At 44.7% G+C, this 13240-nt stretch overlaps 1 protein-coding gene across 1 annotated transcript in view; it reads left to right on the top strand.

The window, feature by feature from the left end:
• Positions 1-10966, top strand: part of LOC144891633 (voltage-gated potassium channel subunit beta-3-like) — a 41590-nt gene extending 30624 nt beyond the window's left edge. The window contains 3 exon segments of the mRNA XM_078775283.1: positions 10204-10324; positions 10595-10683; positions 10877-10966. Of these exon segments, the coding sequence (XP_078631409.1) occupies positions 10204-10324; positions 10595-10683; positions 10877-10966 (300 nt within the window).
• The last annotated feature ends 2274 nt before the right edge of the window (positions 10967-13240 follow it).

Below are 13240 nucleotides of genomic sequence, written 5' to 3'. Positions count from 1 at the left end.
ATTTTTATTTTTTTAAATCGGCCCTTAAGTAACTTATGAGGGGTCAAATAAGGGTTTTTCATGATTCTGAGTTGATTGTTAACATTTATATTTTCACTTTTACATTTACACACAAAGTAGCTTTTATTTCACATACATATATAATACTCAAGAGTTATTTCTCATTCACAATGTCAGAAGTTTCAACAGTCATTGTCTATGTCTTCTTCAGACTCAACAACATCATGACTGCAGTTTCTGCATGTAATGCCATTACAGACTCCACAGGCCGAGATGCACGTGACCCCATTCTTCTTGCAGCTGCATCGCCGGTTGCTGCAATCTCCATGACAATTACAGCTCGTGAACTGCAATAGCTCCTCAGGAGCCGTGGGGTCCAGTGTTGGAACTGGCTCATACCCATGCACACCTATTGTCCATCCATAGTCACTGGGGTTCAGAGACATGCTCTGTAGAAGGATCCTCTTTCAGAGTGGTGAAGATGGTGTTGAGGTCATTAGGGTCTCCTTCAATAACTGGGAGGAACTCGATCTGTGTGCTCTGCTTTGCATCATTAGCATGGATTCTCTTCATCCAGCCATTCCAGTTGGAGTGTGGGAACTCAGGATCGTTGGCTTTGATCACCCACCCCGCTGCCCAGAGTGTGTCACCTGGGGTGAGGAGTGGCTGATCATGAGCCAGGGAGGAGGAAAGCTCAGCGAGGGGGAGAAACATGATCGCGTTCGTTCCTATCTGTTTCCTGTTCGTAAATGGAATAATCTTTACTTCAGTTATTTTTTGTTTTTTTTTTGTATACAAGATCGAGGCTCGTGAAAGAGCGAACATTAATCACACAGAAAGACAAACCGACACATAAAACATATAACATAGGGAGCGGTAGACAAGATGGGGAGAGAGGGGGAAGGACACAAACACAACATTTGAGAGCAGGGACCGAGAGACATGGAGACATCGAGAGATCTGAGAGAGGGCGAGGGCTTTGGGGGGGGGGGCGTGGGAAGGGGGCGGTGGGAGAGGTATAAAACATATGGACACTGCCAGGACTTCCAGGAAAGAAGTTGGAATTTCAAACAAGGTGGATCTGGGGTGAATTAGCGGGGGTAGAAAAGATCAAGATTTTGGATGGGGGAAGATAAGAGATGGTGGTGAACAGCTGTTTTAAAGACCTGGAGGGAGGAGTGGGATTGAAGGGAGTGAGGGAGTTTGTTCCAGAGGCGGGAGAAAAGAGGAATGAAAGAGTGAAGGTGAGCAGAGAGCCGAGATTTCGGCAGTTTAACCATCAGAGGGTTGCTGGCAGATCTTGTGCGACCTGTAGGAATATTTGGGGGACAGAGCACAGAGAGAGCTGGGGGTGCAAGGCCGGAGAGGAGTCGGTAGAAGACAGAAAGACCACCTACCTGCCTGCGGTGAGTGAGTGAAAGGCCCTCAGAGATAGCTTCATCGCGGGAGATTCCAATAATTCTGAAAGCTTTGGTTTCAACAGCGTGTAGCCGAGCTAGGTGTGAGGCAGGAGCACCGGCCCATAGGGGAGAACAGTATTCCATTGAGCTGCGGATGAAAGCCTTGTATGTGGTGAGGAGCTCAGGTGTGCCGAGGAAGGACTTCGCACGACAGAGGATGCCCAGTCGGCGACTGGCTTTGGAGGCCAGCTTGGAAATGTGGTTTTCCCAAGAAAGATCATGGCAGATAGTGAGACCCAAAATCTTGAGCGACAGAACTTCTTGGAGAGGATTGTTGAGAAAGTAGATGGGAGGGTTGTCCAGTCGATCTTTTCGGAGAGACATAGTAAGAGTGTGAGATTTGTCAGGATTGAAAGACATGTTCCACTTGTTTGACCAGTCTGTGATTTTGTCCAGGTCTTCAGAGAGTGAGGAGGCAGCAGACTGCCGATCTGAGGGAAGAGGAATGGAGCGGCAGAGAGTGGAGTCATCAGCAAAGAGATAGAGAGGATTTTCGAGAGAGCCAGAGAGATCATTGATGAAGACCAGAAAAAGCACGGGGCCCAGAACACTGCCTTGGGGAACTCCAGCCTGAACAGGAAGAGGAGATGAGAGAAACCCATTCAGGGCCACACGTTGACGACGACTAGAGAGGAATTCCGCCAGCCATGCGTGGAGATTTCCATGGATACCAAAGGAGGAGAGTTTGGTGAGCAGAGCGGGGTGCCAGACCGTGTCGAAGGCACGTGATATGTCGAGGGAGACAGCTCTAAATTCCTGTTTGGCATTGAGGACCTCCATCCATTGTTGAGACAGCAGAAGCAGCATGTCCAGAGTAGAGTGACCTGGTCTGAAACCAAATTGATGATCAGAGATCAAGCCATTGGAGAAGAGGAAAGATTTCATATCCGAAGCAATGATGGATTCCATGACTTTGCTGATAATTGGGAGAAGGCTGATTGGTCTGTAGTTGCTAGGATCTGTTTTTGCACCTTTTTTGTGCAAAGCGGTGATGTTGGCTGATTTCCAAGCAGATGGCAGTTGACCTTGAGCAAAAGAGAGGGTGAAGAGAACAGAGAGAGGGTGAGATAGAGCAGCAGAGCAGGATTTTAGGACCCGTGGGCTGATGCCGTCGGGTCCAGTTGCAGAATCAGAGTCGAGGGTTGACAGAAACTTTTCCGCCTTGTCAGGAGGAAAGGACACGGAGTCCAGGAGCAGCAGGGTACGACTGGGTATGGTTGGTACAGAGAGGGATGGGTTTGGGACACAAGATTTAGAGGCAAACACAGAGTTGAGGCATTCAGCTTTTTCACGTGCGGAGTCAGCTGTGTAGCCGTTTGAGGTAAGGGAGGGGATGGAGGGGGAACAAACACCAGAAACGGATTTGACCAGACGCCACCAGGATTTGGAAGAGGGAGACAGATAAGAGAGTTCGGTCTTGAGAACGGAGAGATATTGTTTCCTGGCTCTCCTGAGGGTGGACACACACTTGTTTCGGGCTTTGTGAAAGGAAATGAGATTTCCTTCCATTGGATTTGTTTTCCAGGAGATGAAGGCAAGTTGTTTCTGGGCAACAGCCTCACCACAAGATTCCGTGTACCATGGACGGGAGGAAGGGTATGACAACTGAAGATGAGATGGGATAAATCTGTGCATGAGAGAGAGCAATTTACTTTGGAAGAATTCCCAGGATGAGTTGATGTCAGAGGTGGTAGAGATGGGAGACCGGTCCAGATGATTGATGGCTGCTTGAAGACCGTGCCAGTTGGCCTGAGTGAAATGCCAGACTCGTCGACGCTGAGCAGGCTCCCTGAGGATGGTCAGAGAGATGTCCACTTTAACAAGGACATGATCAGATGATCCGATCGGAGCAGAAGAAGAGCAGCAGACATTTTCAGGGAAGTTAGTCATAACCAAGTCCAGAAGAGAAGATGTTCCGTTGACTGAGATCCGGGTCGGGAAATTGACAGATTGTGTCAGTCCCAGTGAGTCGCAGAAGTCCTTTGCTGAGGAGCCATGGCTGGTGAGATAGGTACCCACACCCAGCCAACTGGCATGATGACAGTTGAAATCACCACATATGAGGAAGAGAGAGTTGGGATGAGTAGATAGAAGTTGGTCCATATCATCAGACAGCGAGATGTAGATGGAGTCATCACTGTTTGGTGGACGGTACAACACACATATGAACAAGAGGTGGGAGCGAAGGGGAAGCCGTAGCCAGAGGTATTCCTGGGGGTGAGGTGGAGAGAGTGCAGTGCAGGGCGAGTGAGGAAGAGAGTTTTTGATAAAGCTAGCAACCCCGCCTCCAGGACGAGGCTCAGGTCTATCATACCGGAGGAGGGAGTAGCCCGGGAGAGATACTATGGAATCAGAGACATCATAAAGGAGGAAAGTTTCTGTTAAGCAGATCACGTCTGGTTTGACAGAAGCAACCTGTAAGGAGAGATCAGTTAAGTTTGAACGAAGGCCCCGGATGTTTGAGGTCCATACCGTTAATGAAGAGGAAGGGGGAGCATCAGATACAGAACAGGGGGGAGGAGGGGTAGGGTAAGATGTGGAAGAGGTGGAAGAGGTAGGGAGAGCTGTTGAAGGTGTGTCAGAGATTTCAGAATAGCTCGGAGAAAGGGAAGGATGGGGCGGACAAAAGGTTTGATGGTGATTGGGTGAGCCACAATGAGGTGTTATTTGAGGAGGGGGAAGAGCGAGGCAGAAGGTTGGGGGAGATGGAGGTGAGAGTTTGAAGGGGGAAGAAGCGGGGAGGACGCTTTGAGGAGGGGGAGTGAGAGGGGGGAAATTGAAAAGCAATGAGGGTGGGGAGATTTGAAGGGGAGGGGTGAGGGGGGAGTTTGGGAGGGAAGGGACAAGGGGAGGGATTTGAAAGGGATGGGATATGGGGGAGATTTGGAGGGGAGGGGTGAGGCAGGAGTCTAGGAGGGGAGGGGCGAGGGGGCGTCTTGGCGGGGAGGGGTGAGGGGGTAGTTTAGGAGGGAGGGGGCAAGGGGGGAGATTTGAAAGGGATGGGTGATGGGGAAGATTTGGAGGGGAGGGGTGATGGGGAAGATTTGGAGGGGAGGGGTTATGGGGAAGATTTGGAGGGGAGGGGTGAGATTGGATTTTTGAAAGTGTACGATTTATGGGAAACGAACATTTATTGCAAAATGAGTTTCTTGTGACCTTCGAGTTAAAAATATGTTTAAGGACGCTGGATGGAGGATGGAGTGCAGGAGAGTTTAGGGAATGTAGAAAAAAGGCACTATAGGAGATGGATATTTTTTTTGGGATGAATTGAATTGGTGAGCAAGTCGAAAGCAGCCTTTTAAAGAAGAAGAAGAAAAAGGTGTTATAAAATATGACGGAATACATAACTTGAGGGGAAAGTGTAAACATTGAAGGTTAATGAGTGAAAACTATCTGGGGAAATGGGGGAGAAAGTTCCTCTCAGGTTCCTCTCAGGATCTTAGCTTTGTCGAGTGCCTTCAACTTCACCTGGGGGAAAGCTGCTGTTGTCTGTGGATCTGGCAAGGGTGGTGCCGGAGAGGTGACTTCGATCCAACCCATTGAGTGAAAGGGAGTGTTTCCGTGAATAGAGACAATGCTTAAATCTATATTGTCTCCAACAAACTGAGTGACTGCATTGTTTGTTTCCCCAACCTCCATAAAGACCACCTGATCATTACTTGACAATTCACTTTCACTGGCTGGCACTTTGGCTGTCATCACTGATTGATCCTCAAGCGCAGCATCAACCGCAACCTCATCATTGATCTGTTCATCGGTTTCCTCCACAATGGTGTCAAGAGTGCCAGAAGTATCTGGAACATCATCTCCACTCCTACTATTAAGGAAGCAGTATTTGTAGTTTTGTGTCTCCGTGTAAGACTCAGTGTATCCCAGCCGGTGGAACTTGTTGAGCATCCATTTTGACCCAAATCTATGATCAAGTTGTATGGCAAGCCCCATTTGGTGTGGCAATACTCCAGACCGAGGTCGACAGGCCTTAATAAAATTCTGCCCCCAAACGGCAACTCTTTCATCTGTCTTGACAATCGGTCTCAAGAACATCTGAAGGCTTGCAGGAACAAGTGTCAGCTGACTATCGATGTCAGTCATACTGTGTGTGGTGGGGTATGACTTTGGACCTAAATCAATCAAGGCAATATCATTGGATATGAACTTGAGTGCCGTCTTTATGATCTGAGTCTTCTCATCTCCATGGTCAAGATTAGCATGATGCACTCGCAGAATATTGTCGGTGCCATCTTTGAGACAGAGTACATCTGCCCTTCTTTCCTGTGTGTGAAATACAAGGTGTCTTCGTATTTCTCTAGAAGTTTTATCTTTAGCCAATGCTTTGAATAAGAAAGGCTCTTCTCTGGTGACTGATCAAACTCCTGCAGCCTTTCATGGACTTGGTCCATGTTCATTACCCCATGCTCTAATTCTGAGTCTAACCATTCGCAGAATTCAATAAAAACTGCCTCTCGCTCCTCATGCTGTCCTCTGTCCTCTCTTCCTTTTTCCTTCCTCATCAGTCTTGGACAAACGGTCACCTCTCGCAAACATAAGTTTGCATCGCAAATGGTACAGTGTTTCTTCTGCTACCAAGTCGTTGATCCCTTCCAGGCGTGCAGTGACTTCAGTGCCCCAGTCATCCCCGCGACTCCGTGCTGTCTTCAGCAAGCTTGCCTTCAGTGTATCTGCAGTCAAATTATCTGGCACTCTGTATTTCTTTCTAGCTTGTGCTGGATTATTTTTGTAGAGCTGGGCTGGTTGGTTGCAAAGAATGCATACATCCTTATACAGGAGGTCAACTGACTGTGATCTTCTAGAACTGCAGCCAGTTGATGAACTGAACTCACAAGTAGTGCGTCTTCGCTTCAACTTTGATGACTCTTTCTCTGCCTTTGATGCTTGAGCTGACTTCTTGGTGGTTGCAACAAAGTTGTTGTACAGATCATTTTTACACTTCTGGTGGTACCTCAGTTTTCCTTCCTTTTGAGCCTCCTTCATACGTTCCACAACAGTAACATTTTCGACAGTTTCTGCTTGTTTCAATAAAGTTGAGTATCCCTTTGGAGTTGCCTGTATGAGCCTTTCAGCTGGTGTATCCGAGCGTGCACAGATGAAGCAATTGAGCACAGGTGGAGTAACGTCTTCATCCATATTGCTAGACTCCATGTCCTGCAAAGTAGAAAATGATATATATTTAGAAATTATTTTTCCACAAAGGAGTGTCTGTGGTGAAATATAAATGTTAACAATCAACTCAGAATCATGAAAAACCCTTATTTGACCCCTCATAAGTTACTTAAGGGCCGATTAAAAAAATAAAAATTCTCGAAAATAATTTTTCGGTACCCGAATTCAACAGCTTTTTTTCTGGGTTTCCCACGGGAGTTGAACTTCAACATTTTAACACATGTTATTACACACCTTTACAAACATATTGGTGAAGAAATTTTTTGGTAACAATTTAGTTAACAGATTTTCATATGTTTCCCTTACTACTACCTTAAGAGCTGTTTGACCTCCAACTGGAGTCGCTACGTGCAAATGCCACAGCGCAAAAATTGTGCAGGTGACCGAAGTGGTGATTGGGACTTAGGACAGTGAGAGAGATTTGTATCAGCTGAAATTGAGTTCTTCGCTGAATTACAGGATTGCATCGATGATGGACAGTTTGTCTCAACACCTGAGGCTGATGAGGTCTACAGTAACATGATGAGGGACTATGGTATTCAGAATCACAGCATCACCAGGGGCAGGCTGTTAAAGAAGATCCGTGAGAACATTTGTTGTGATATTACCGATGGTCAAGGCCAAAAACCTTCTGTCATTCATGGCAAAAAGGCAAGAAGGACAGCAATAGATGCTGCAATTGAGGTGATTCCTAAAGCTGTGGAGGAAGGAATTCTTAATGCAGAGAAATTCGGACAGGAGGCTTAAAGTGCATTTGTAGAAAAGAGAATAAAGGGAAACCAAAACCTGTGGTTGACAATGACCAAATTGACATTGCCATCTTGGAATTCGGTCGGCAAAGACCTGTTGGTGAAAACTGGTAGTGAGGTAGTGGCACTGAAAGTGACGACATCCCTGTTTGCTCGACTACTAGTCATTGCAAGGTCATCGAGGGAAGCAGTGGATCTAGAGGAAGTGGTAGGGGCACATGAACTGTCCAATACCAATAGAACTCTTCTCCAGCCAAATGGAATGGTCCACCCCACCACCGACAAGAGCAAGATCATATCACTCCTGGAGGGTCTTGTGAAATCCAGTGATGACACAAACTCAAGTGACCATGCTGAAGAACTTGCAGAACACCCTGAGAATGTGCAAGAAAGACCCAGGACATGCTTAATTGTTGATGGAATGGCGCTATTGCAAGAATTAATGAGTGTCAAGAAATTTCAGAACTGCAAGGAGCTAGGCACAGCGTATGTACAGCTAGCCGAATGCAGAGGACGTGCTTATGATCAGCTTCGGGTTGTGTTTGACAATTACACAATTGATGCATCATTGAAGGAAGGAACAAGGGAACGTCGTAGAGGCAAGACCAAGGCAGTGAAAAACTATATTGTTGATGAGCAAACCAAAATCAAGGACACCAAGTCATTCCTTGCTAGTAATGTCACAAAGGATTCACTGACACTCTTCCTGGCAAATAGATTGATCAACAGTAGATCCTCCATGCAGATTGTAACAGTGACAAGGAGAAGTGTCCAGAGCAATTTTGAATGTGAAATTGCTAAAGAGGTCAGTAGCCAGGAGGAAGCTGACACACTCATGATTTTGCATGCAGTGCAACTTGTGAAAACAGGATTCATTGTGAGTATCTATTCCCCAGACACAGATGTGTTGTTACTTGCTCTACGTCGAAGTGATGACCTAGGAAGTGATGCTGCAGTTATCATGGGCACTGGAAAAAACCGTCGGAAAATCTTACTAAGGCCAATCTATGAACAGCTTGGTGCTCAGAGGGCAAAAGCACTTGTTAATTGGCATGCTCTCACTGGCTGTGACACCACTGGCCACATTCAGGGGAAGAGAAAAACAACTTGCTTCAAGGCATTCACTGAAAGTAGTCAAACAGTAGTGTCAGCAATTGCTCAGCTTGGAGAGGGTGATAAACCATCTGATGCTGTCCTAGAAGGATGTGAAGAGTATTTCTGTCGCCTCTTATGTCCGAAAGGTGTCACAATAAGAAGTGCTGCTGAACTACGATGGCACCTATTCCGCCAGCTGAAGGCTGATCAGGGAGTCGAGAAACTAACACCAACTGCTGGTGCCTGGAAAGAGCATGTCCAACGTGCTCATTTGCAAGCACACACGTGGGCACAAGATCTAACTCTAAATCCAACTGTGATCGACCCAAACACCTTGGGATGGGAAACTGTTGGAGGCGAATTGAGACCAGTCCTGGCGCAGGTTGCAATTGCTCCAGCCTCAATTCTCCAACTTGTTAGCTGTGGCTGTGGACGAGCTGCAAAGAGTCCTAGCAAATTGTGTTCACGCAGGTGTTCATGCAAAGCTAGGAATGTAGTCTGTACCGAATTGTGTAACTGTGATGCTGATTTGGAGAAATGCTGCAACACTGATGCCCAGCCTATTGGGAATGACATTGTGTTTGATCAGTAGAGAGCCCGTCGTTTGGATTTTTGATAGGAGTTGTTTGATGAAACAAACTGATTAACAAACTGTAGCATTGCTTTCAGAAAAGGCTTAAGTCTATGATGGTTGCTAGCCACCACAACTAGTCTTCATCAATTGTCTCAGACTAAGACACTAGGCTATGTTTGCTCATACTTTGATTAAAAATGGCGGCCATCTTGAAATTATAAAGATGTTGGCCATCCAGCTGAAATTTGATTATCACCATTGTCTTCCTTGACCCCGAAAATGTGGGTAAGGACACTATTCTTGTGCTGATACCTTGATTAATAAGTGAGATATAAGGCAAAATAGGTCCGAAATGGTGGCCATCTTGAAATCAAAGATGGCCACCATGAAGATGTCGTGAAAATTTGGCAACAGCAATTTTTTTATTTTATATGCTATTTAGAGTGATTTAAGCCTTGTTGCAAAGAATCTAGCAAAACGGTCCACAAACTTTGGTTTCCCAACATAAGCCCATGTACTACAGGCTTGCATGAACATGGGTATGAGGCGTATAAAGTATTTTTTTATATGTTGCTTAAATCAGAGTTCAAGCCACAATCACTGGGATATCAGCCCAGAGTCCTCACAACAAAGCCACCACTTTACCTACTTAATGGTTCACACATATCATATTTTTAAAGAGAATCACTGTGGGAATGCAGAAAACTGTTAGCAAAGTTTGAAATCACAACCATATAACCACCTTTAGGTGTTGAAATCACTACCATGATAAACTTTATCTGAAGCATTGCTATGAAAGAGTGTGTTTTCAAATTTGTCCCCTCTTACTTGTTCGTGTCAGTGTTTCCTCCCATCTTGTGTCTCTCTTCCTTTTCTGGGTGTTTATTCCCTTCCTTTTTGTGCCCAATTGTTCCCCCACTACCCAACTGTCAGTTCATCCTTACTCTTCCATGAGCCTCGCTCTTGATGTGCATGGTGGTGATGAACTATCCAGTACAATTAAAAGTATTATTGATCTGGTACAGCAAATAAGAGGAAATGGTTATACCTTCTCCCATTACTTACAAAAAGGATGCTGAAGGGAATTTGGGTTTTCGACATGAATACGTCATACCTGTTCGTTTAAACTCTTCACTCGATGCAGGGATATCAGTGGCTCAAGGAAAAGGTGCTCAGTGAGGAGGGAAAGAGGCAGCAGGGACGTCTCAAGGAACCACAAAGCATCACTGAAAGGCTGGAGTGCACAATGTGATGATGGGCCTCGGGCATGATGTCAGAGACTCAACTTTTTACCATAGTAAAGCGATGTTCTCATTTTATAGATGTCATGCAGAGCCATCATTACATTGTGCGACAATTACACGAAGTCAAAAGTCTCAACTGATGCTCAATGTCTGGTTCTATTTGCATGGTGCCTGCTCAATGTCTGGTTCTATTGGCATGGTGCCTGCTCAATGTCTGGTTCTATTAGCATGGTGCCTGCTCAATGTCTGGTTCTATTAGCATGGTGCCTGCTCAATGTCTGGTTCTATTAGCATGGTGCCTTCACAATGAAGGTGTGAGTTCGGTGCTCCTGAGGGCTACCAAGGTGGAGCAACTCATCGAGAACCTCGGAGCTATACAGGTAGCGTATCAACCAAATATTATGGTCCTGAGACGTATTGTTTTCATTCTGCTTGTTCAATTTGTAAATTTAAAGATGTAAATTTCAATTTCCTGTTCAATTCTCTCAACATTTTCCCCAATATATCGAAATGCACAATTATTTAAATTTCTTCCAGGAAGTTAACTTGAAAATTGTTGATTGACCTACACAGGTGCTTCCTAAGTTGACAGCTGCGCTGGTGGCGGAGATGGACAACATTCTTGGAAACAAGCCAGCCGGACGGAAGGAATGCCGTCCTTAGGAAAGTTTTTCTCGACTTTGTCTCCTGAAACATTGGCTCCACATCACCCTTTCTCTCAGGCTTGGGTACCCAAGTTGGCCAAATGTATTATGTTCAGCCAATGGGAAAGGCAAGGAAATTTAGCAATAGCTAAAAAAATGGAAGTGTACAAGAATGAACATCAAGTCAAGGTCAAGGGTGACCTACAGTGGTCCCGGAATATTTACAAATGAACATATTTTCCAGGAAAACTTACCATGGAGGTACCTTTTATCTTTAGTACTTTTTCTACAGTTTCCTGGCTTTACCTGGCTCCAGTTATACACAAGGAAAAAAATAACAACAAAAAGAGTATGAACTTCCTTTCAAAGCGATAATGGAATAATTACTTTTCCTCATTCGCTGGCGAACCATTCCGACAATACGTTGTAATTGGTCATCGAGGAACATATGTGACGTTAGCATGATTTGCATGTCATGCTGAGCTACTACTTCTGAAGCGGTCAAGCGGGAGCCAATAAGCCCAGAGGTGTTTGGCTCAGTGGTATACTTGTCACTGATTGGCTAGAATGGAGTTGCAGAATTAAAATCACTTGCAAAGTTGATCATACATTTGTTACACACCACCAAAGTCAGCGAATTTGTTTTTACGAGTGAGCTTCGGTCTTGAGGTGAAAACGAGGTGTTTCAAAGCATTAAAATGCTCTGTGGAAGACTTTCGTGACGTATTTAATTGGAATCATTAATCCTACTTTTTAAAGCCTTTCTAACCTTAATAAAGAAATGCCCATGGATTATATAGCTTGTGCAGTTCTTTCATTAGGACAAATACTCAATAAGATGATTTCAATAAGGCAAATGCCCAAAAAATGTATCAATAAGTAAGTCGGTCGGTGCAATGGGGATTTCAATTCTGATTTGCCTAAATATAACACCTCGGCTCAGCCAATCATAGTGTATCCCCACCATACTGTGCATTTATTTATCTTTGTACTTCACACGGATATGTTTCATCTATATAGTGAAGTAGCCAGATTTGTCAGTCTGTCCGTCTGCCATGGCCTTTTCCATGCACGTGTTACGTTTAGCTCCCGGTTAGGCCTCTACGGACATGCACGTCATCCCGGCATCCAGCACTCAACCCGTCCCATTGCTTTGTTGATGGCAGTTGAACAACATAACCCATAGATGTGACTCTACCTGATATCCATAGGAGACGGGCTGAATGCCAGACACCAGCTCGCCTTCTGTATGACGGATTTAGTAAGACGGTGTTATGTCTGGGACATTATTACGGTGTTACGTCGAGCGTTAGGTTTGGTTCGGCCTTTACTGCAGTGACTAAAATTCAGCGGACATTCATGACTCAATAAGAATTCAGCGATGTATAATTTCAGAAACCACTTCTGATAACTGCTAGCAAGCCACAACCTATTAGTCTACGTTTCTTAATAATATCGTTTTCATAATATTGTTTTTTTGATGAATTAGTTTGCGTATTACTAAAATTAACACTGGGTTGTTGGCAATAAACCAAATGTTTATGGAATACATTTTTTTTGCAAATATTGACTGTCAATGAACTAAAATATCACATTGGTTGGGGACATGTATTGCAAAGCAATTCTCCCTCTTGGTATCTCTGGGTTTTATGGACTAAATCAATTTATCAACTTTCAAGCAAGCAACAACCTCAATAATCTTTCACGGTTTGCTTCCTATCTTGACGAACTTTTGAAAGACCCCTAAAAGGCACGGATGAGGGCCAATGCGGAGAAGCGTGGCATGCTTGGATTCAAGGTGAACAAATACATTGTGACGCGTCTTTGTTACACCTGTACTACAAATGGTAGAGGTATAAGCTCATCAAGGAGCCTTAGAGAATTACAAAAAATATTTGTAAATAATGCAGAACTTATGATATCAAGTTATTTTGTGGATACTTGTTAAAACAAGTGGTCTCCAGAAGAAAAGAAAATATTTCAATTCATTGAAATTCGTTTAAAAACCTTCAGATGTGAAAAAACTTAAAATGTGAAAACCCCGCTTTAGAACGTTGCAACAAACTGATTTGTCCACTGTGACAGAAACTTGCACAAATAAAATTTCTGAGGCTTCACTGGAGGCTCATGCATTTTTCCATTTCATGGTTCTTTCTGAGATGAAAGCCTCTCATCGGAGCTCTTGCGTCGAAGTAATTGCTGACGCGAATGATTTCTGGTCGATAAAGCCTCACTCAAACTCTCTATTTGTGAATGGTCAGAAGCTAAATGATGGCTGAATTTGTCTGCTAGC

This window comes from Myxine glutinosa, chromosome 4 (genome assembly GCF_964187855.1).
Source record: "Myxine glutinosa chromosome 4, kmMyxGlut1.1, whole genome shotgun sequence".
Taxonomy (NCBI): domain Eukaryota; kingdom Metazoa; phylum Chordata; class Myxini; order Myxiniformes; family Myxinidae; genus Myxine; species Myxine glutinosa.
Note: the sequence above shows the minus strand (reverse complement) of the source record. Positions and strands in the feature narration are given on the sequence as shown.